Source organism: Dermacentor andersoni, chromosome 7, assembly GCF_023375885.2.
Source record: "Dermacentor andersoni chromosome 7, qqDerAnde1_hic_scaffold, whole genome shotgun sequence".
Lineage (NCBI taxonomy): Eukaryota > Metazoa > Arthropoda > Arachnida > Ixodida > Ixodidae > Dermacentor > Dermacentor andersoni.
In genome coordinates this window covers 143,065,878-143,088,491 of record NC_092820.1, presented here as the reverse complement: position 1 = coordinate 143,088,491, position 22,614 = coordinate 143,065,878, and the positions used below count along the sequence as shown (strand labels likewise).

The following is a 22,614-nucleotide window of genomic DNA, read 5'->3' as shown; positions in this document are numbered from 1 at the left end:
AGCTCTTGAACATGCCAGAGTGGGTCCGATATATATGTTATATTCTACGCAACATTGTATCCGGTGGTGCTAACTGCGTTTTAGTACAATTATGATCAATGCTCAATCACTCAGGAGGAGTTAAGCCTGCAACTATATTGATTGACCATTTGTGATGGTGGTGGTTGACCACGGTGATGTCGGTTCAACATAGCGCTGTGCCAAAACAAAGCTTTCCTTGCCTCTTGCGGCCACATAGCGAAAGCTGGCTGGTGGCCACCCCCCGCAATGGGGTTTGCCGGTACCGGAAGGGCAAACGCCCCGGGGGTGGTGCAAACGGATATGGCCCGGGGACGGCGCAAGCGTAATACGCCGAGCAAAGGCGTCAGCCCCAACACTACTTCTACCCTTCATTTGTTAACTCTTCCAGTGTCGGGTTTCTTCTTTATTTATTTATTTATTTATTTATTTATTTGTTTATCTAAGTACTCGAGCATTCTCACACTTCGTCTCTGTGGAAGTGCAGCCGACGAGATCGGGATCGAAACCGAGACCTCCAGCTCTGCCGCGCAACTCATGCTCGCCGTAGACAAAGGCGGCTAAGCGGAAGGCGGCCATCTTGAGTCTCGTTCCAATTCTCACGAAGACGTCGAAGTAGACAGTTTCGCGAAGACAAATTAACAGTTTAAATCTTACTATTATTATTCATATTTTACCTTACTCAATCTTAAGTATACCTTTTTTCTTTTTATTTTTAAACATTCCTCTAAACGCAAGGCTTACTATAGTATTGATCAATACTTTATCTCACGTATCCATAGCTTATTTTGAATCTTGGATTATTTGTTTTCTTTTCTTTTTTCGGGTTATTTATTTATTAACCAGTTTATTTTATTTTATTTATTGAATCATATTACCACCCGATTCGTGGCCTATCCCCCTCAGTGGGTTTGCGCCATTAACTGAGGCTTCATCATCATCATCATCAACATCGAGGTCTAACAACGACGCAGGCTACTTTCCTGCCTAAAGAAGATGGCGGCCGAGCAGCGGGCGCTTTGAAACTCGACGGGAAGGTCGTCGGCGCACAGGAAAACGTAGACACGCCTTCGTATGCCCTTAATATAAATCGTATCGCGTTTTTCGCAGGTTCGCAGGCGCAAGTACTTAAAGTACTGAAATAATGTCTGCTTTTCTAAATCTTTCTTTTTTGATGCCGCGAGGTGGCGTCACGCCGCAGAACCGTCTTCCAGACGGCTCAAAACGCGTTCCAGTACTTGGCCTCGAAGCTGTCTCGGCTGTCTCTGCAGCTGTCTACGTAGACTCCGATACTGGGCAGAATTGGGACACACCCTAGGCTACAGCGGCGGGTGAGAGTTTCATTTTCTGCTCACGAGAAATCTTCACACCACATCGTACATCTGTCTCGCGGTTTCACAATCGCTGCGCCGAATGATCGACACATCGCTACAAGAAGGCGCCAAAAACTTCTCCGTTCTTCACGCCTCGCTTCATGCATGTCACCGCATAATTTGACAAAAAAAAAAAAAAAAACAGACCCAATGGCTCTTTGTTTTGTTTGCAGTGTGATTGAAACGCGAAACCTCCCAACATTGATCGTGGCAAAAGGGGGACACAAGGATCGCGTGTCGCGCCCTCGACGCGTTCATTAATTCCCCGACCGTTTTCAGGCCGCGTTTACATGAACGCGACTGTAGCGATTCGCCTGTCCGAGCGCGACTGGGAAAGGCGATGCGACGCCATTCACGTGTAATGCAAAACCTCTCGCGGGAACGTATAGCGCCATGCGCGCGCGATTCTACTCCCGCTCGCAAATCTGCCCTCGCTTGGCAATTATGGCGATGCGCCTTGTTGCTAGCTCATTGCCACCATCCTACAGCTCATTACGGCATGCGCCAAAAATGCGATACGATGTGCCACTGGCGCCTTCACGTTAACGCTGCTTTAGAGAACAAATACAGTGCAAAGCAAAGTAATTCTTGTATTGGCCGCCAGAATGTTAGCAGCAGCATTTGCGACATGGCTACAATCACCACACGAATAGCCCTTAAAAGGACAAAGAACCCATATTCGGAAGGTATCCATTTCTTTAGTGCAATGGAAAAGAACGAAGACATGCAATGGAAAGCCCCCTTACCGGTCGGTGTGTCCAGTACTGCAGTGATAACGCGCAGAACGTTTAATATAGCTGTTACAGAAGTACATGTATCGGATGGGTTCCTATAGAAAGATCACGTTCAGCAAAGTACGCAAGAGGTGTTTACATATTGATGTCACAGGCTGGCGAAACAACTTGTTTTAAGAGGTCAGCTTGCTTGTCGGCTTACGACTTTCTTTTGTCTGTTTATTGTCGGTAAGAATAGTCCGTCCGTAAAGAATCGTGTACTGAATTCTCTTGTGCAAGCAGTTGAGTGTCGTATAAGCAGTTGTTTGCGTTGCTAAAGCTGCGATCACACCCGAAATTATCTTGACGAAACGTGGCGAGGGCGAGGGCGTGGGTGTTGCTGCGTGTGAATATTTTCAATACTAGCTCTTCACGGCCGCGCGTCGCAGTGTCTTCATTGCAAACTGTGCCCGTTATTCTAGGGTTTAAATAGTCCACAAGGTCGCAGTGGCGGCGTTAACCAGAGACGGTATACGGAACCGAAAAGACGTGTGAGTTTGACACGCAGGATCGAGTGTTAGGACAAAAAAAGAAAAGATGATGATCGAAGCTTCGCTTTCTGCGAAGATCACGCAAAGGCGACCACTTCGGCGATCTGCACGACGAAATCGTTGCTCTCGGCCAGCGGGCTGTTGTCGAAGGTGTCGCAGTGCTCCGTGCGACCGTTCTCCAACGAACCGTCGATGTACAGTCCCACGCCGTTCCTGCGGCATCGAAGCGAACAAGCGCATCTTTGGTCATGCTTCATGCTTGTTAATTATTCGTGATCAGCACGTGGAATGGTTCTGCCTTGATAAATATGTAGGTCATTCATGGTCGCTTATATACCGTATGTTATATACTTTTTACAGCGAAGCTGTATATGGCTAGCCGATTCGTGCGTCCGTCCGTCGCCTGTACACCGAAAACTCCTCCAGCGCAACCCCATGCACATGCGCGAAAAAAAAAGGAGAAAAGAGAGGCTCGCGATTGGCTGCGCCAGTAGTGACGTCGTTGATCTTTGTCGCAGCCGAGCGCGCGCGCAGCGGTTTATCTCTGGCGGCCGAAATGGGTAGGCCACGCGTCAGACGTACTCCTGAGGAGCAGGCAGCTTTCGATCAGCAACGCCGCAAGCAGGAACAAGCAGGAACCGCAGGAACGAGCTCGCCTACACTGTGCCAATGCTGCAACCCGGGCACAAGAACAGGCTCGTGCAGACGAGCGCAGGCAGCAACTGCGTACCGCGGATCTGGCAGCCTACCAAGCCGTCGCTTAATGAACCGTCGGGATTCACCCAGGGGCCGCACGTTTCAGCTTCGCTCTTTAACCATCTGTACGAAGTGCCTGGGCGGTGATTTTTCTAAGCACCTTGGGCTCACCTGCAGCCGTATGTCATGCCCGCAAGCGGCGCAGTTATGTAACAATGATGCCTCGGGAAAAAAATGTTATTTCTGAAGGAAGAAGAGCCTGTTGATTATAACTGTCAAACGCTTTCAGTAAAAAACACACGCCGAACGCGGTACACCACTAAGCACATTTATCCGGATGACCGTATTTCCAAACATTCGAGAAGCGTTTACTCGATCATCCTCAACGACGGCAGAGCAATCAGGGGAATCATGTGCGATAATTTGCCGGCAGGACTGCCGACACTGGCGTGGCAATTAAAAATATTGTACTTGCAACAAGAATGTATTTTGGAGATTTAATGCTGAACTACCTGGAGCCTCAAGAGCGAAATACGATGGTTTAGTGATCTATACTTATTAAGGAGATTTAATGCTGATCTACCCGGTGCGTTATTCAATACCACAAAAAGCAAGACCCGATGGTTTAGTTGGTTTCGAGAAAAATCTCAGCGGAGATTTTCATAGGGAAGGCGCCGTGCGGGTACTAGGGGGTGATATTTGAGGAGGGCCAGGTATCGATACAAACACGGAAAGAGGTGCTCCAGAGGGCAACCGAAGTGATGCAGAGGTCAGCAAACTTTACGCTTACCCTCGCGGCCCGTGGGGACCTGAGTGAGGCTCAAGCGTGCGCCCTATAGTTTCACGCGGCACATATTGAGTTAGTTCCCCGCATGATAGCAAAACGTCTAACGACATTCGTCGGCAACTTCCTCTGGGTAAACAAGCAGGGGAATACGAAGACAACGTTCCTGCAGTCACCAGCGAGCCGCGGTGGCCTGGGACTACCTGAGGTAACCACGTTTGCCATATCACTCGCAGCAAAGTCATTACAGAAGCTATTTCATGACGAAGAGTGTCCTGGGAGGCGGCTGTTGTTTTTACTGGCGGAGCACCCTGAGAGGGAGCTAAACTGCCGACAAGCACATGGGCCCTTAGTGGGAGACATCTTCGGCTATCGACAAAGCTAAAAATGATTTGAAGGAAATGATTAGGACAACGACATGCACAAAGCCTTTCGATGAATTGGCTCCCCAGAAAATCAGCCAGGTTCTGGCCGAAGCAAACATAAACGATGAAGACGAAGTCCACCCAAAAACGATAGAATCGACGGCGAAAATTTGACTGGCCTGACGAGGTTGGCGAGTTCGAGTGGCTGCGAAATTGGGAAGTGTTACCCACCCGTCAGTAGTAGTAGCAGTCTCCGACAAACAGTGCCCCGAATGCTGCAAATGCGAAACCATACGGCACGCGCTTTTCGACTGCGTTCGCCACAAAGGGTGCGTGACACGTGACCAAACACGCGTTCGGTGTTCGAGCCGGTGCAGGTTTGCACAAGGAGACGCAGTCAGTTACCCTTTGCGGTCGTACTTTTTTCTAGACTGTATAGAATTCTTTTATAAAACGCCTTTGGCCGGTAACATCATTCTAATCCGCGAACTGGATTACTCGTAGAGACGGACATGACTCGCAACGAGAATCAAAATGACTAATCGACTCGTCGACAAAGTTTAACTAATTAAGTTCCTACCTAATTGCTCAACTGCACATGTTTCGGTTTACGAATGGTGGCGTTTGAGTGGCAGGAATTCGCAGAATGCCACTAGTTTCGAGATATTCGTTTCCAAGGTGTGCGACGAAATACGTTGGCATTCCACTTTTGTGTTTCAATGCAAAAGGAAAGCGTGTTGTCAAAAAAGTAAGTGCAACAACAGTTCATTTTTTTTTACCGCGAGTGTGACGGCACATATTTCGAAACCGATGCCATCCTCAGAACGCGTTTCAAGTTGATGCGCCTTGAAAACTCACCGGCTAAAACTCGCAGGTTGTAATATGTGCTGGGAAGTAATTAGTAAAGAAAGCGTAATTTTTGCACTTTGAGTAATTATACGATTACCCATTTTGACTTCTCGTTGAAGCAATGTCCACCTCTTTGAGTTATTCATTTCAAAGATTATAATCGTTATATATGCCACAGGCAAATTGAAGAGATTGGGCTTAGTAAGCTAATAACGCTCCTTATTCGAAATAGAAATGGTTATTTCAGTTGTAAACGAAAGATTTTGGGGTAGGTCTAGCGCGGGAGTTCATGCGTACTCTCTCCGCCGAGATGAAAAAGGGACATCGAATTTTCGTGCAAAGCCGGTAATTTTCATTGCCGGTGGTTAAAATGAGTAAAAGTTGCACGTGCGGTATTTTTAAACATTAGAAGGCTGTGACAAATTGCAGTTAGCAAGCTACGGACTTTCACATTTGCACGAATTAAGCGTCCCCTTTCGTATTGGCGGAGAGCACACAGTCGACCACAAAAGATTACGGGGCACAGTATTTGAGAAAAAGAATAAATAAAATGTACTCTAAGCGACCTACCGTGCCCTGATAAAGCCGACATACGCTTTTGTCGTGGGACCTCTGTACCGCGAACGTTCCTGGGCAATTCTACGCATATGCACCAGGAAAGACAGAAATCATGCAGTGTGGCTTCTTGTGAATCGACTTTTACCGTGCTTGTCGAACTTGAAAGAATAAAAGAAAGTACTCAGTTGTACATTGTACATTGTACTACAATGTACAATGTACACTGTAGTACATTGTACATTGTAGTGCATTAAGTACATTGTGGGACATGTCCTTGCAGAATCATTTCGCTCGAATCATTTTGGGTCGAATATTCGTATTCGCTCGAAGAAGAACCGCCTCTACTATAGAAAACACCGTTAACTAAAGGCACGCTCACCCGCCACCAATCTGGATCGTGTGCTGGTTGGCGGAGAGGAACAGCTTGGACGAGTGCGGGACGTCCTGCGACGAGTCGGCGCCGACCCACGCGAAGCGCCTCGGCTCCGGCGCGAACGTGAAGAGGAACGTCTCGCCGGTGCCGAAGTAGGTCCTCCGCTTGCGCTCCGACCACTGGGCCGAGCAGTAGGCGCCGAAGCGCTCGCCACGCGTCGTCAGCACCGCAAGGACCGTGGGCTCGCGCGCGTCCGCGTGCGCGAACAGGCTGGTCAGGCTGCTGCCGTGCATGTTGGTCGAGTACACGACCTCCGGCTGGAGCATCGTGATCCGCGCCGGCAGCCAGCTCCACACCACGGCCATCTGTACACGCCGCATCGAAAGGGCGCAGATGGGACGAAGGGGGCGGCAATTTACGGAGTGTTAGCGTTGCAGGTGCCGTTTTTTGCCGCTATACACGCGCAATGCTGTGTGGACCTGGTGTCTGAACCGGCGCTGCTTGGAGCGTCTCAGTTAAAGAAAAAAAAAAAAAGCACGCAAAGCTGTAACGTGGTCGAGACGGTGTAGCGCTTTACCGGGACAGCAGAAGTTGTGTGCCGAAACTCTGAAAGATGACACAATTGACCGGTTACTATCGCCTTCCGGCTCGTATTGTAACGACATAGAGCCCCTTCCGGATAGGAGCCAGAAGTATAGTCTGCCTGAGCCGCAAATACTCACACATAAGCGAACTCACAGACGCGCAAAGGGTAGGGCAAACGCGAAAAAAGAAACGTTCTCGTCAGGTCTCCCTGCCTACCTGTTCGCCCGTGAGGACCTCGGAGCGAAAGTTAGCCAGGCCGATGACGCCGACCGAGACGGCGCGCGAAGCGCAGTACTTCTCGTTCTTGACCGAGAGACGGGACGAAGCAACCTGGAGGTGGCTACCCCCGCCGCCACCGCCGATCTCGGAGGTCGGCCTCGCGCGCCCGCTCGATCGGCTACGGACGTACGCCTCGGACTTGAGCAGCTGCTGGCTGAGTAGCTTCGCGCTGATTCCCTGCGCACGGATCTCGGTTACCTTGTGCGTCCGGACAAAGCGGGTCACAGGGATATAGACGCGAAATTCACAACTTATAACAGTTATTGCGCTAAACCAAGGTTGGAACGTTCTAAACGCTAGGAAGAAATAACGTCATAGCTACGCAAATGCCTAACTTCAACAATCTTTTTTAGAACTCAGTCTTGGCTTACAGAACGCCTCATCAATTCCTATTATCGCTGCGGCTGCCACGTTGCTTGCGCTGCAAGTATAGACACGCCAAGCGCTATAAATTCGTTTGAATACGAAGAATTGTTTTCCAAGTCAACGTAATTTTAAAGAGAACTGCAGCTAGAATCCTTTGGCTCTGCTTGCCGTATAGAGAAGTTGATTGTGCTCCACAGGATTCTCAGTTATACCTGAATGATCAAATGTAAGTTATCCACTGTAGAATACCCCTTCCCGAAGCCAGCCTGTTCTATTGCATGATTGAAGTCAAGCTTTGCCTAGATTCTATTGGAAAATATCTTGGTGAATATGTTATACAATTCTAGAAGCGAGCTACTGGGTCTATAATTTTTCAGTTCTCGACGTTTTCACAGTTGTCAAAACTCTGCAGGTTTAAGGGAAAATAAAATTCAGCTATTAAAGAACAAGAGTGCTAAATGGATCTATAGTAGGTCGAGCATCTGCATTCACATTGTCACCTTTACGGTTCGTTTTGTCGTCCTTTTGGTTATTGATTGTTTGCATCCGTTTTTCGTTACCCGTACATCTTCCTTTTTGTCGTTTTCTCTCACTTTTTCTTGTTGTTTGGAAGTGCCGTCTGTTTGCCCTCAATGATAGATGGAGTTAGTGACGTTGCTGGCCGGCCGTAGCTCCTTTATTCGATGCCTGATAATTCGCTGAATTAGTGGAGTTTTTTTTGTGTGTGCGTGTAACGTAGACATTGCCTATCTTTCTTGCTTCCTACTATTTTCTTGTATATATTTCCCTTCCTCGCATAAAATCCACCTGTTGATATTCAGCTCAAGTGTTGTTGTCTTCTCGTAGTCTGTTGTCTGCTGTGCGTTTTCAGTACGTCAAATATTGGACTGAGTAGTGATTTTATTTTCTCTTATATAAAAAACGATCCGAGATGTTTTCTGTTCCACGCCTTCAACATACGCGAAAGTCGTGGTTTTGGCGCGCAAAACCCCATAATAAAAGTACACGCGAAATACACCGCGGAGCTATTCTCAGCAGCGATGTCAAGCATGCGATTCGACTCCGTCGGTTTCCCTTTCGTTGCCGCCGAAAGTTGCCCGCGAATGTGCTGTCCTGCAGGGGACATTTAGGCCGATCAGTAGGGGCGACCGCTTACACGTCATAAAAACAGGGTTGAAGTGGTCTGTAGCCTGGGCATTGACCGTCATCCGCGATGGGCAGCCGAGAAATACCTGGATGTTGTAGGCGGTCTTCAGGAACTTGTCCACATTGTAGGGCATGTCCTTGCAGAACGCAATGACCCCATCCAGGAACCTTTCCGCGTCTTGAGCGCCCTCTCGTGAACAGCTTCCCGCCGAAACACCTGCATCGTGGGGCATGTCGACGACGGTATAGCGATAGCAGCGAAATATGCTGGCTGCGCGTGGAATAAAACTAACGGTTAGCTACTTTCATTTGCTTTTGCCTTACATCTCTCATCGACGGCGGATGTGAAATCAGTCTGCGCTGTTACGGCTACAACCTAAAAGATGCTGTGACAGTCCGATAAGCGCGTAACATCCTTATGCACTGAAGGCATAGTGCCAAGTATTCATGTTCCCTTCGCCCTCCCGTAGTTGCTCGTACTTTCGGCTTGTACAATGCGAAGTGGCCGACCGATAAAATTGACCACCGGGGCAGACTGGCGATATCACGAACCTTACTGATCTCCTTAAATTGCGATATACCAGTTACCCCTGAAGACCCCTCGTAATGTGGTGCGCATCATAAGTACTCGCATGCGTAGATGGACATAAACGGCAGGTCGTTTTATAGAAGTCCGGGCCCGCTTCTCTAGACTGTCCGTCTCTGGCCAGCATTTAGTTGACCTTCACGTGAAGACTCTGTCACTTTCTGCATACACTTACAGTCTTCGTTTAGTGCCACTAATAAGGTGTCAGGATGCGCCAGCAATATCGCATTATGGGCCGCAATGAGTAGTGCGAGGAATGTAGGTCACATCTCGCAACAATTGCTGTTAGACGGACTTGTCGGTTTCTATTTCATGTGTCCCACCCGATTGCACTGGGGGCATGTTGCGCCATGCGTATATGGCACAAAGCAAGCGTCATGACGGACACAAGGGAAACAACACAGAAAAGCACAGCACAAACGCCGAATATCGACTGAAATGCGGCACAGTAGGGAAAAAAAAGTGATGACAAAAAAAAAAGAGATTGTGTCACGCGCATGCTCCAAGGCAGGCGATGCTAGCACATCAAGTACGGATACCTGCGGGCAAGACGATTGGTCTTTATGCATGATAATCGAGAGTTGAGGTACGCACGGAAAACTGCCAATAAAGATAAATCGCCGGCTCGACCATAAAGCGCACTTAATTTCTGCTTGTGAATCCAACCTTGCCGTCTGCAAACTTGCGGGGTACTTACATCTGCCTTTTCGTACCTTGAATACCCATTACTTTGCTCAGCTATCTGTGGTTTTATGCACACACTGGGCTTCTCATGGTGATATCAATGAAAAAAGCTAGGACTAGCCAAGATACTGCTTGGTGCTAGCTTGGCGTGACAAAATGTTGATAAGCTGGTCTAGACAGTTCATTATACCACGAATTCGGAAAACAGTGAAGAGAAGCGGGGCATGGATGAGGACGTGGCACTGTGCTCGTCCACTTAGAGCTTTTTTTTTTTTTAGTTTCTGTTTACGGTCTACTGGCCGCACTCGTAGAAGCCTTCCAATCATCAAATCATCACTGCCAGGTAAGGATCGTATGTTGGGTGAAATATGGCATAATAGTGTACGTATAAGCCTGAATTACGCATTTGTAGAAATTACACTGGATATAATAGAAAACTGGGCAAGCTGGTATTCGTTCATGGCAGCTAAGAAACAGCACGCTGAAAGCAAGGAGGTAGGCAGGCGTAGACATAGCACAAGCGCTGTGATTTGTCGTGTCTGTGTCGGAGCTTGTTTTTTGTCTACGCCATCCTGCGTCTTCGTTTTCGGTCCGTTGTTCGTGACTGGCCATTTGACATTCGTAGCTTGAATAGCGGTGCCTAGGATTTCCTTCTAACTACGGGTCCTTTACGTGAGGCACGTGATGGCAACGCAGTGCAAGATTGTGCTACAGATATGGCACGACAATATATCCACGCGAATTCTCACCTGTGCTTTTCGTCTTCCTGGCTTTAAATACTCGCGATATGAACGACTTGCTGGGGTGCTCCTCTGCAAAGACAGAACAAATACCAACACATAGAGACAAGACAGCAGTGACATTGTTTTCGGCCAATCACCTTGAGGAAGAACGTCACTGTCGGAAACTATTCGTTGGAGATGCCAGAGCAATAACTGCCCGTAGTTACAATCGAATACCGCGCTGAAATGAATTTATTTCAATGAATTATGAGAATGTTTGGTATAGTAATCAGCCCAGAATACGGCCTTAGTTTCCCGACTGTTTTGTTTAGCAAATAAGACGATATATTTTTTTCGCACGAAGAGTCGCGAGAGTCCGAGTGGGAATTAATTCTTTTTCTTTTTTCCTAAAGAAGCGTGCAATCTGCATTTCGAGTGAATTTAGTCTAAAGGAGATGCAGGACTTGACAGTTAGCCGCTGAACGGGGCCGCAGTTTCGTAGCGATGCCTTTTTCGATGCTATCCCATTTGGCACTACTCGGGCGTCGTCAAAGGTCAGAGTGATGCTCCATTGGCCGCTCGTGAATGGTTGATGACAGTAGCGGAAAAGAATCGAGCGGGTGAAATCGCTACAAAATCTTGGCCCATGTTGGCGTAGGTAGAGAAATGCAAGAGCGCCACTACTGGTGGAATGGCGCTGGCACTCACATGAGGGCCAACTACAGTTGAGCCACGCAACGTCTAGATGGCGCTGCTATTTTACTTCACGACCGTGTAATACGAGCAAAAACAAATTAATTTTTAGGCTATTGCAGTACCTGTATAGGAAGAATGCTCACTCATATTCGAGGAGAAGGAGCATAAACTTTATTAATAGAAGTGAGCCGAAGGTAGAATCGTCTGAGGTGGGCGGCAAATCAAACAACAATAAAACTAAAGGCTAAATAACATGACGCTAATGTAGTAGACTGCAGCACATAAAAAGGTGTTAAACCTAAAGGAAACCTGCACTGTATGGTTGGAGTGAGAGCAAGCAATCTGTAGGACAATATCGAACATCAGGAAAGGGAATTTAAACAAATAATAATGTATAAGCAAAAGGGCAGTATCTATACTCGGCGCAGCAAAATTAATGCGTCCGAGAACGCCTAGCCATAGAAGACAATCTGCACTTGAATGCGTAAAAACAATGACTTGTACAATACAAACGATTGTTTGTAGGGTTTCGCTTGCCTCTCATGAAATGGCATGTGCATGGAAAGCACTACTACAAGTACATAGGCAGTAAAACGTGCATTAACGCCAAGTGACGTAACACAGACGGTAGAAACGTTGTGTTTGGAATGCACTTGATGTGCGAGTTGACGTAACAGGCGTAACAACATATGTAACAGGCATAACTTAACGTACCACGTGATGTAACTTCTTTCTGCCTCTGTCGTAATGGGTCAGGAAATAAACACACGGAAAAAGAACTGCAGTTTTAAGCGATGCCTTACGTTGGGAAGAAGTTGACGTATACGTAGAAATGGAGAAATTGATCGGCTGGACATCAACTCCGCTGAAAATTTGATGGAGTTTGCTTAGTTCATTCATTCATTCACTTTATTTTCCGTTGTAAAAAAAAGTGAGGGCGGGAATAATTAAAAGTCGCAGCAACGACTTGACAGAGGTCCGGACTCTATTACATGGCAGCTTTCGCAGAACATCGTTTATGAATAACAAACACTTAGAGCACTTATCACAGCCAATACGCACGCAAGAACGTGGTTTTACATTGCCTACACAAATATAAAATATAGAAAACTTTTATGCCAATATTACAGCAAGATAAACAGTTCTAATCTAGGACAATTTGTCCCGACAAGAACATTAATGGCTTTAATAGAACCGCACAACAAACACTCCTTGAATAGCTTATTTATTAGTACAGGCGTCGTGTAGCGTAATTATTGTGTGTAACCATATACTGTAGGAGTGGGCAAAGTCCATGGTTCTTTGCGCCTGGTATTCTTAAAACAGGGGTCTTTTTTTTCAAGTTTGCTAAGCAGAGAAAATATTTTTCTTTATAACGGAGGAATAATTTGTGCATCATCGTTAATCTGTAGTCAAATAAACAGAACACAGCTAAAACATCATATTTAAGAAAAAGGTCAGATACACCGGGCAGCTCACTTGTGAAACATATGCAGTTTTTTTCGGTTTGTAACACCAGTTGTGCACCAGGCAATGCTACAAAACTCTAGAAGCGAGGCGACAAGTGAGTTATAAAACATAATTTTAACTTGGACAGGAAGTGTTTGCCTCAGCCTTGATATAATGCCTTGATATAATGCCGTTGAATAGAAGTTAATTTACTGCCATATGTTGGTGGGAGGTTCTTCATAGAACTTAAGTTTATAGCAAAGCTTGCTGTAGTTCTCGAAACTTCTTGAATTTGACTATGAAAACTGAATGATAAGCCGTGCATACAAGAAAGTCTACTGCATACTTTATGGCCGCAAGTGTTGTTGAACCCCTTGTTAAACCTGGTGAGAAGGGGTTAATAATTTCAATGAAATGTCGAGAACGTTCACAATAATTGTTTCCTTTAGAAGACTTAACTGAGACAGTTAAGAGACGATATCTGACCTCAGGGCAGAGGTACTAATTTATGTACTTGGTGGGCTAAATTGTTTCAACGCACTATACAATTTCTTTTGCTTGAATTGTATCAAATTTTCGAAAGCGCATCTCAAAGACGAATCTGCCTTACAGAGTAGGTACATTTTAACACTGTTTCAAGTGGCCTGACATCGCATTTAAATTGGATGAGTCGTTGCCAGTCGAGCACATGTAAGCATGTCGCGTGTATATTTTTTAACAACGTATTTGACTTGAAGAAACAGCAGTAGCCGTCTAGGTCGTCTCTTAACATAGCCAAAATCTCTCGAATTCGCGTGCTTCTAAGCGAGCGAATTTGCTCGCATTTTTTTCTTCAAAATTGCGTTTTGTTGTGGACTTTAAATTACGTGTAATGCTTGAGAAAAGTACGCACGGAAGTTCCGGGCACTTATGGTTCGTATGGAGTGATGGACGTCTAATGGAGTGATGGACGTCTAACAACACGTATGCTGCGAGGAGCCTGCGTTCATTGAAGGTGTGCTACTCCTTCGCAACAATATCTCTCGTAGGCTTAGCCCATTGGCCCAATGTACACTGGAAACAATACTCACAAACACGATTGGCCGAGATTACGATCCCTGAGCTTTCTCTCCTTTCTTCTCATATTCTGAAGTTTCGTGAAAAGTGTACGAGAAAGGAAGGAGAGAATGGTTACTCACTGGAGTGTTCTTTAACGTAAAGGATGAGGATGGCCATGGCGACGCGGTACAGAGCGCGGGCGCCTTCCAAAAGGAAGCAGTCCATCACACGCACCTGCACTGGGACAAAGGACATTTGATAAAATCAGCGACGAGTCGTGCGCAATAAGAAACTACGACTGAAGCACCTGTAACTGACTGCACGATAACAATAGGTCAGTCAATATTTATGTTACAATGTACACGAAAGAGTGAGAAACAAAACCCAGTTTGGGCAACTAGGTGGCATCTCTGCCCACTAGCATGAGTACTGTTTAAACGAATATTAACGTGAAATTACTGCACATACCAATTTGTAGTTTACGGCATAAATTTATGGACCCTCAGCTTGAATTACGGGTTCAGGTTTGCTCATGGCGTGATGTCATAAATTGCTGTGCTGACTTATAAGGGACGGTGCAATGTAGTCTTCTGGTTTTTTTTTTCTTGATCACTTGGGATAATTTATCGTGCACCCAAGGCATGACACTTCACTTTTTTTTTCTTAACCCCCCCCCCCCCCCAAAAAAAAAAAAAAAAAACGCGGCGGGAAAATCGAACCCGTCCGGTCGTGATAAGGAGCACGTTGCTAGCGGCGGATGCACCATGATCATTTTTCAACGACTCACCTTGGTTTCTCAGTGGTTGTGGCATTCCTCTGCTATAACTCGTGATAACGGCCGCGTTGCTGCACAGATCGGAAACGCCTGCCTCCGCTCGAAGCGTAAAAAAAAAAGATATGTACAAAAAGGAAGAAAGAAGGAAACGAACCAAGGTGGTCCAACTTATTCCTGATCCCTTTACGACAGTGTCTCACAGCCCCTTGTGTTCTCCTACGCCATTAAACCTAACTAATTTATCGACAACGTCTTCCATCGATAGATGCACAATCGCCGACTATCGAAGAAATATCGAACACTCTGAGCAGCCGGCACCTCTCTCGAGTGGATCACCGTTTGCCAAATGATAATCGGCCGATAGCGGAAGCTGACCCACTCGAAATGCATAGGAAGCTGTTTGCTATTCCTTACAAAAAAAAAAAAAAGCCCAGTGAAGTTTGGTAGCATAAGGCTGTCTTATACGCTATATTCATGCAATGTTATATATGTATTTGGCTCACTGAACCTCTACCTGTTCTTGGAACCTGAACCTGCTCTTAAATGTTGGTTTCACGCAACGTAGCCTGAACGTCATTTGTCTGCTTAAGGGAATCTGAATTCACTAAAGATTGCAGACTGTGCACAATGTAAACAAAAATATAAAAATAAACGCGTTGCTTTACCTGCGACCGCAGACAAAAGTAAAAGGAAGCGTTACGTCGCAATCGTACACGGAATAGATAGAAACGAAGAAAATGTTTCCGTTTCATATATGCCGAATTGATTTTGATTAGATGATTGCCTGTGAAAAAAATGATCTTAAAACTGGTGAACTGTTGGAGACATATGCAAGGATAAAGTATTCAGTGATATATAAAAACTGCTCAAAATAGTGAAACCAAATGAAAGGAAGCTTCAAGTTTACAAGCTCTTGATTCCCCCCCCCCCAAAAAAGAGATGTCACACTTGCGAGATCTATTTGTAATACTGAGTTACGGATTTGTAAGCTTGGTGCTTAATATGGTCAGCTTTTTAACCTTAAGAGTTCTTAGAACTTTTTAAAAGTTAACAGCCCTAAGTTAAATAAATTATTGAAAACTTGGTACAATTTAACTTTCTTTCTCACAATCAAGAAATGTCATTAAGGTCACTTCAGTAGACGCCCAGTGAATGATTTTTCGCCCTTCGCATTTACTAGAACGCATAAATTCCAGGTAAAAGCAAGCTAAGCCTTTCTCTCGATCCATTAACACGTCGCGTTAGCGCACCAGATGATAGAACGGCAGGCCGCGAAAGATCCACAGCTGCCACGTGCCGAAGATCTTCTCCATTTCGTCCTCCCGGCGAACCTTGCGGAGAAGCCGCGAGTACGTCTTCTTCTGAATTCGTGCGAGGAGGAAAAAAGAGAGAGAGAGAGAATTCCTCGAGTCACGTGGAGGCTTCACAGTGCGCAGGAAGCGTTAGCTTGTTTTGTTACGCGTTAAATTTTGGACGATTTCGATGCCATCGGAAATCGCCACTGCCCGGAATCGCCGTGACCACGGGGGACACGCATTGCATGTGCCTTCTGCGATGCGGGGAAATAGTTCACGCGACCGGGCCTCCTGCCTTACGTACGAATAAGGGTCACTGAGCCCATGCGCCTTCAATGGCTGGCGCCGTCGACTAATTGGCGCCCGTGGCATACGATCCTGAGCAACTATACGGTAGATGCCACTCTTCAATGAATTAATGTTAATGCAGCACGAGTGCAGTGAACAGCTTTCGCTGCGATTTGTCTTTATTGCGATAGCAACTTTATGGACACTCCAGGCGAAATTTGGTCCTCACGCTCGGCGTCGGTGAGCGGCTACACATAGGCTTTGGTATATGTATGGTATGTTTTGATCCGTGGGCCATATAAAACGGTGTCCCATGCAACTGGAGCCGAATGTTAAAAATATGTAAATGCCACGTAGCTTGACAAAAGCAAGGTAACGTTATTTGCCGTCGCTTCGTGAGACTCGGATTATATTTTTATTCGGCCTAATTGGATAATTAGTCTCAATTAATCAGCTTCTCACATAATATCATCATGTCAGTGTGAGAATTGTTGAGCTTTCTACTACTGTTCAATCAGTCCCGCAGCAGTTACTTGGGACACTGCATGCATTTTAAATTGCTATGCAATCAACGAATTTGCTCAGCATTGTCTTGCTTTCCTGACTAAATCATTCGTCAGAATTTTGAAGACGAAAGCCCGCAGAAAAATATCGTTGCAAATAACATTCACAGCGTACGCTTTTTATTCTAAACCTTCTCAGAATAATAGATATTGAAAGTGCCAAACTATAGCAGTGATCAAACCTGAAAGTGAAGTAATTGTACGAGCGCGGCTCGTAACAGGAAACGTAGTGGTGCCTGCTCGATGTCATTAAAGGCCCTACACAGCGTCACAGCGCTTTCAAGGGTGCCAGATATTTTTGGCGCACGCGTACGGAGGTTACGTCCGTGTTAGTCTGACCCAAGTATAGTTAGAATACCGTCCGAGAAGTTTAAACCCCACGCTTAACTTCGCTATACCGCAGTCGGCGCTTCGCCTTTCGAACGAAACTGAAGAACGTTTTGTTGTATTCGCCACAATGCCGCATTTTCTCAATTGCGGATGCGCCGACGCTTGACATGTAAAAAATACAAGAGGTGTCGCCGTAAACAGATAACGTTAGTTTGACGTTTACTGTCCCCTTCCGACGAGAGCTGTGCATGCACAGCTGCTACCATACACAGCGCTCACGCCGTCAGTGCCAGTGATCTGCCACCGATCTGCCACCGAGAAGATTAATTGCAGCGTTGACGGTCGAATTTGCTTCGTCGTTGTCTCGCAACCAAATGTACTATACGCATCGCGTGGACAACGTTCCGTGGCTATGAAGGGAGAGCTAAGGAGGCAAAGCGCGCACAACTCAGTGCGCTCCTGGAAAACAGTCTCGCGTTTTCATTCCACGTTACTTTAAGCTGGGGAAGAGAAAACGTAAACATTAGCAACAGTTAAATAAGACAAACCACGGCACTGAATGTAAAAGTACTACTTATTTCGCGGCTTATCCCTTCCGCGTGTGGGCAAACACGAAACCGTCGCACTTGGAAGCTGCGTCGATTCAGCGTCTGTTCGGAGCAACCAAAAGCACTGCCAGACGCTGCCGGACTACTTGGCGCAGTAACACATGCGCAGAAGCTCCGCCCCCGTAGCTTTCCCTTCATAGCCACAGCAAGTTGGCTATGACGGGAAAGTAGTCCTCAAGCCACAGCAAGTTGGCTATGACGGGAAAGTAGTCCTCAAGACCTTCGTGCTCGAGCCGAGCATGCGCCGTAGAGTGGGACATCACAACAATGGGCGACACCGACGGCGCCCTTGCGCGACTCGAGCGTCCACATGATTGCTATCCCGACGCAAAAATTACAGCGAACGCGGGCAAATGATGCCTCGCACAGAGAGAGTCAAGCGAGCCGCTGACGTACCTCGAGGTGCTTGGTCAGCCGCATTAGCGCGTGGGTAGAAATGTCGTGCGTCAGTCGCGTCTGGCTCAGGTACTGCACCGCGGTGCTGTCCACGAGGGCACAGACAGACTCGTACGTCTGCGCAATCAGAAGGCCACCCGCGCATGCGCAGTGCAGCGTTGCGCTCAGGGCTTTATCACAAACGCCCAATATGACGATTTCGTAATTCTCGTTATTATCGCAAGCCAGCCAAAGGTTAAAAAAAAACACAGGAGAGATAAGCCCTCCCACTCTCCGTCATAATGAACCGGCACTTAATGTGCAAAGTGGACAAGTTTTGGTAGCGTTAAATTCGAGGCAGGTTAGCTTATATGGTGGGGTTCCTATCTGGAACGTCTTTTCTTTTTAGCACAGCTCTGCTGCTTTCATATTATGTTTTGTGAGCAGTGGACGACCCTTTCAATAAAGGGGCAATGACTATTAAAAATTATAACTATCCTTACTAAATACATTACGAGGTTTCAATAGCCACAATTGAAGCAAATCTAGTACTGTTTCATTTCTAATCGAAAGTAGGTGACCGAAGTTGTGGCAGTGCAATGCCGTAGGATAAGTTGAAGTGCATACAAATAAATTGGCAAGAATGCGTTTTTCAAACATGTATTAGCGCTTCGTCGCCGATCCGCATATCTTGAATCACTAGCCCCGTCCCAACGTTGCTTGCTCGTTTGGAAGGTCCTAGATTGTTAGTCACACGCCTTCTCTGGTGGTGCAACCCAAGGAGCGCTCTATTGAATCATTTGCCATCTCTGCATTACATGGTTGTCACGTACGTAACTGAATCGTAATGTTAAGCCACGAGAAGGTCACGCGTGTCGGATTCGTTAATAATTCATGACATGTCTATAAAAGCCACGTGACGTGCCCGAGCGTTGCTCAACGAGCGAGGGGAGCTTAAATGCTTGGACGTAAGCTTCCTGAGGCATCGCCGTTATAAGGGTTACAAGACCATGATGACTGCGTCTCGGCTGAGTTCAAATGATAGCGATTTTTCTGCAACGGGATGGGGGCGCCACTTGTCCCCGTGCTCTGTTTCGTCATCTCTTCTTTGTTCTTTTGCCCGTAGTAATCACAGATGGCGCCCCCGTTCCGTTGCGTAGAAGTTAGAAATTGCCATGTTTTGAGCTCATCCGCAACGCAGTTGTCGGCTCTGAACTCAACACGGAAAGGACGCACGGCTCCCTACCTTGTTGTCTTAGTGCTTTTATACTGAGAACGGCATTTGCCGGCTTATGATCTATAAATGCGTGAACGTGCTGGTTCAGCCGCTTGTCCGTATCATCTTGCTTTGTTTTGTGACCTGTAGTTTCGTACGTCGCCGTGTCGTTTGATTTAATGTAGTTCTGTATCACGTCGCTTCGTGACGTGTATTGTCGCTTCACACTGACGTATTGTGCCATTTCGTGCCATGTTGAATCATTTCTGTATGTCGCCGTGTCCTTCGACATCGAGTTGTTTTCTGCCACTTTGCGTCGTTTCGTATAGTGAGTCATATCGTGCTGTGGTGTTGCGTTGTGTCGTCTTCTGTCGTTTTTGTTTGGCATCCCATCACGTCATGCAACGTTGTTGCGTATTATGTCGTGTCCTCTGGCATCATGGTCCTATCTTTTGCATCGTATTGTTTTGTTCCGTTTCACGTCTTTTCTCTTTCTTTTTCGTCTCTGTTCCCTCCGATTAATGTGGTGCCGCCCCGTCTATGTTAATTCACTTGTTCATTCGTTCGCTCGCTCAGAAACATCTACACTTGTGCTCTTGCTGCGAGGAGATGACTACTTCCTATAATTGTTTTATAAAGCCCCACCGCCGCTTCAGGACACGTTCTTTTCCGTAGGTGTGAACCGTGACAATGTTGCCGACTGCCGTTGGTATTCGGTAGAAAATGATAGTAATGTATCCGAAAGATCACAACAGATTATTTAGGGTTCTTCGAGTTTGTAGAGACCAAAGGTTTCTGAGTGTCCGCGGGTGACCATTCATCCAGTTTGTATAAGTATTGCGGCTTTTAGCACGGTTATTCACGAAGGACGAAAATAACGCGCACCATGCGGTGTGGGGTGTGCGTCATCCATTCTTGTTGTCGTATTGCTTTTAGTGCGAATACAATTTATCTCCCAATAACATTGCTGAGCGAGTTAGTTCGCACGCCCTCTTCCGTTTCTTCAAGGTTTTTTCGAGTGTCTGCAGCTGACCACGCATGCAGTCGGTATATTTAATTTGAGAGTCAGCATGCTTTTAGCCCTCAAGAAAGTGAAGGGGTCACTGAAATACAGTTGTTTCTGAGGCATTGTTCAAGTCTCGTTAGACGCACCTGTTCCTCGGGTAAATAGTGCAGCAGCAAGGATGCGACGGGATGCAGGATCGGGCAGTAGGTGACGAAGGGGTGGCTGACGGACGTGACGAAAAGGACCCTCTCAGCGCGTCTCTGCCCCTCAGCGCCGAGGAGGTACTCCTCGTCAAAGATGGGGTCCACGAACGCGGGCTTGTTCACCGGCCACAGTCCACCGAGAGACTCCCTGACCGTGCTGTGGTAGAAGTCGCCCGGCACACTTTCCTTAGTGTGCTCCTGGCACAGCTTCAGCCACAGCTCGCCTCTGTTTGGGTCGTCGATGGGCCAGTGCTGGCTCCGCACTAAGTTCTTCGCCTGCGTTCGTGAAAATACGCAGTACCTTGTACCATGTGTTTTTAATCTCAAGGCTTTTTGTGCCTGAAGCGCCCACATTTCGTCTGCGACCTTCCTCGTACGTTGTACTCTGTCGCACTGTTCCGAGGCGCAACAAGTCTGGAGAACAAACACATGCAGACTCGATGGTAACTGCCTCGTTTTCTTGATATAAGATCTTCATATCGAGGAATGAAAGCGTAGCAACAAATACGGACAAGACGCAAAAGAAGTAAACATGCCTGAACATTTTGATACACTTTCTTAACTCTTGAAGTTATAATTGGGAATCGGCTGTGATTTTACTAGGTTCAGCCTTTCCTTCGAGTTTAAAGTAAGTTACTGCGGACAATGCTTTTCTGCACTTCTGAGGTCACCCAACCTACAGCCTTCCTTGAGGCAACGGACGGATTATCGTTCTATGGTAGATGGTGGCAGTTGGGCTTTATATAATAGTTTGGGCGGCTGGTGAGGAGTACGACGGCTGGCAGGATGCAGCGGCACTAGGTCGGTAGCCGCGGCGATTGAACAGTGAAGCTCGATGACAGAGAAATAACACGAATAACGAGCAAACTCTTGCGTCATAAAGCCGCAATAACATGGTCAATTTTAACCCGTTTCGCGAGAGATTGCATTACACCAACTGGCTGCGGTGCGTAGACTTTACATAATTAACAAAAATGGTTTTGTGGGGAACAACGTGTCCTCACGGGAAATTGGTTCTTCACAGTACACGATTCGTCCTGGCGCTCACCTCCTTGATCTTCTTCTCCTTGACGAGCTGGACGACGTCGGTATACGTTTTGGTGACAGGAGTAGGAGACCCAGGCAATGGCTTAGGCAGCTTGCTCGCATCGACGAAGTCGCGTTGGAAGCACGCAGGCAACGTCATCGTTTGCTCTGTCCTACAGATATAGGCAACGTCATCACGGTCTTACAGATATAAGAGAGCAAGCTAATGATAAATTTATGCTCGCAAATGCTTCTTTCTTAGCACTGACGTTCGGATAACAATGGTGATAATGATGACGACCACAACAACAACAACAACAACAACAACAACAACAACAAACACGTACCCTGGTGCTGGAAAGACAGTATGAAAGGAAGATTGGCAATTTTCATTCCTAAAATAAGGTAGTTGACATTTTTTTTAACATCAACGATCGTGAGAAAGCTCGCCAGATAATTAACGCGATTCTTATTGTCACTGAGAAGTAAGGTAAAAACCATAGTTATTTACTTTCCCAGCCGCAAGTCATGACATTGCTCGTAAAATTCTCGCTCGAGGAATGAAAGCACATATCGTCCTAAGATAAAGGCCTCAGAGTTGCATACAGTGGTCCCTCTTGATTGGCGTGACGCTGCAGGAATTCTGTTCGCGGCAAGGTATCTACAATTTCGAGAAGCACAGTAGAGTACAGTTTATCAGGAATACTGTTAAGTCTTCGGCATCCGATGAGAACATATTGACACGTGTACTTATCTTTATCGGGCAACCACGTTTCGCCGCCTAACAAATGTAATCGCACAGCATGGGACACGCCTGCATGTATCCGAAGTTTCTGGAAAGTTATCGATGCTTCTATCCGCTGTCTGTTGTCGCAGAGACTTATGTTATCTGATTTCATCACCTGACGCGAATGGTGTAGAACTTTGTGGAAGGCACGCGGGTCCGAACGATTAGTCTGGAACATTCGACGACTGCTTTATAAAAGCCGACCCGCTTGACCCGCAGATCAGATTTTCGACGATCGCCGACTGTGTTCGCCGCTTTCGTTGTGCTATAAGTGTAGCCTGTTTTGTGGGCACAGGTTCGCCCAATAAAAG

General features: G+C 46.6%; 1 protein-coding gene across 1 annotated transcript; it reads right to left on the bottom strand.

Moving 5' to 3' along the window:
* Positions 1-1,954: 1,954 nt before the first annotated feature.
* On the bottom strand, positions 1,955-21,676 carry LOC126534493 (GTPase-activating protein skywalker-like). The gene is made up of 10 exons (XM_050181763.3): positions 21,539-21,676; positions 20,434-20,766; positions 18,087-18,203; positions 15,857-15,967; positions 13,972-14,065; positions 10,676-10,738; positions 8,743-8,873; positions 7,082-7,321; positions 6,287-6,645; positions 1,955-2,868 (listed from the first exon to the last, which is right to left on the bottom strand). The coding sequence occupies exons 1-10, from the start codon at positions 21,674-21,676 to the stop codon at positions 2,733-2,735; spliced, it is 1,722 nt and encodes a 573-aa protein (XP_050037720.1). The 3' UTR covers positions 1,955-2,732.
* Positions 21,677-22,614: the final 938 nt, after the last annotated feature.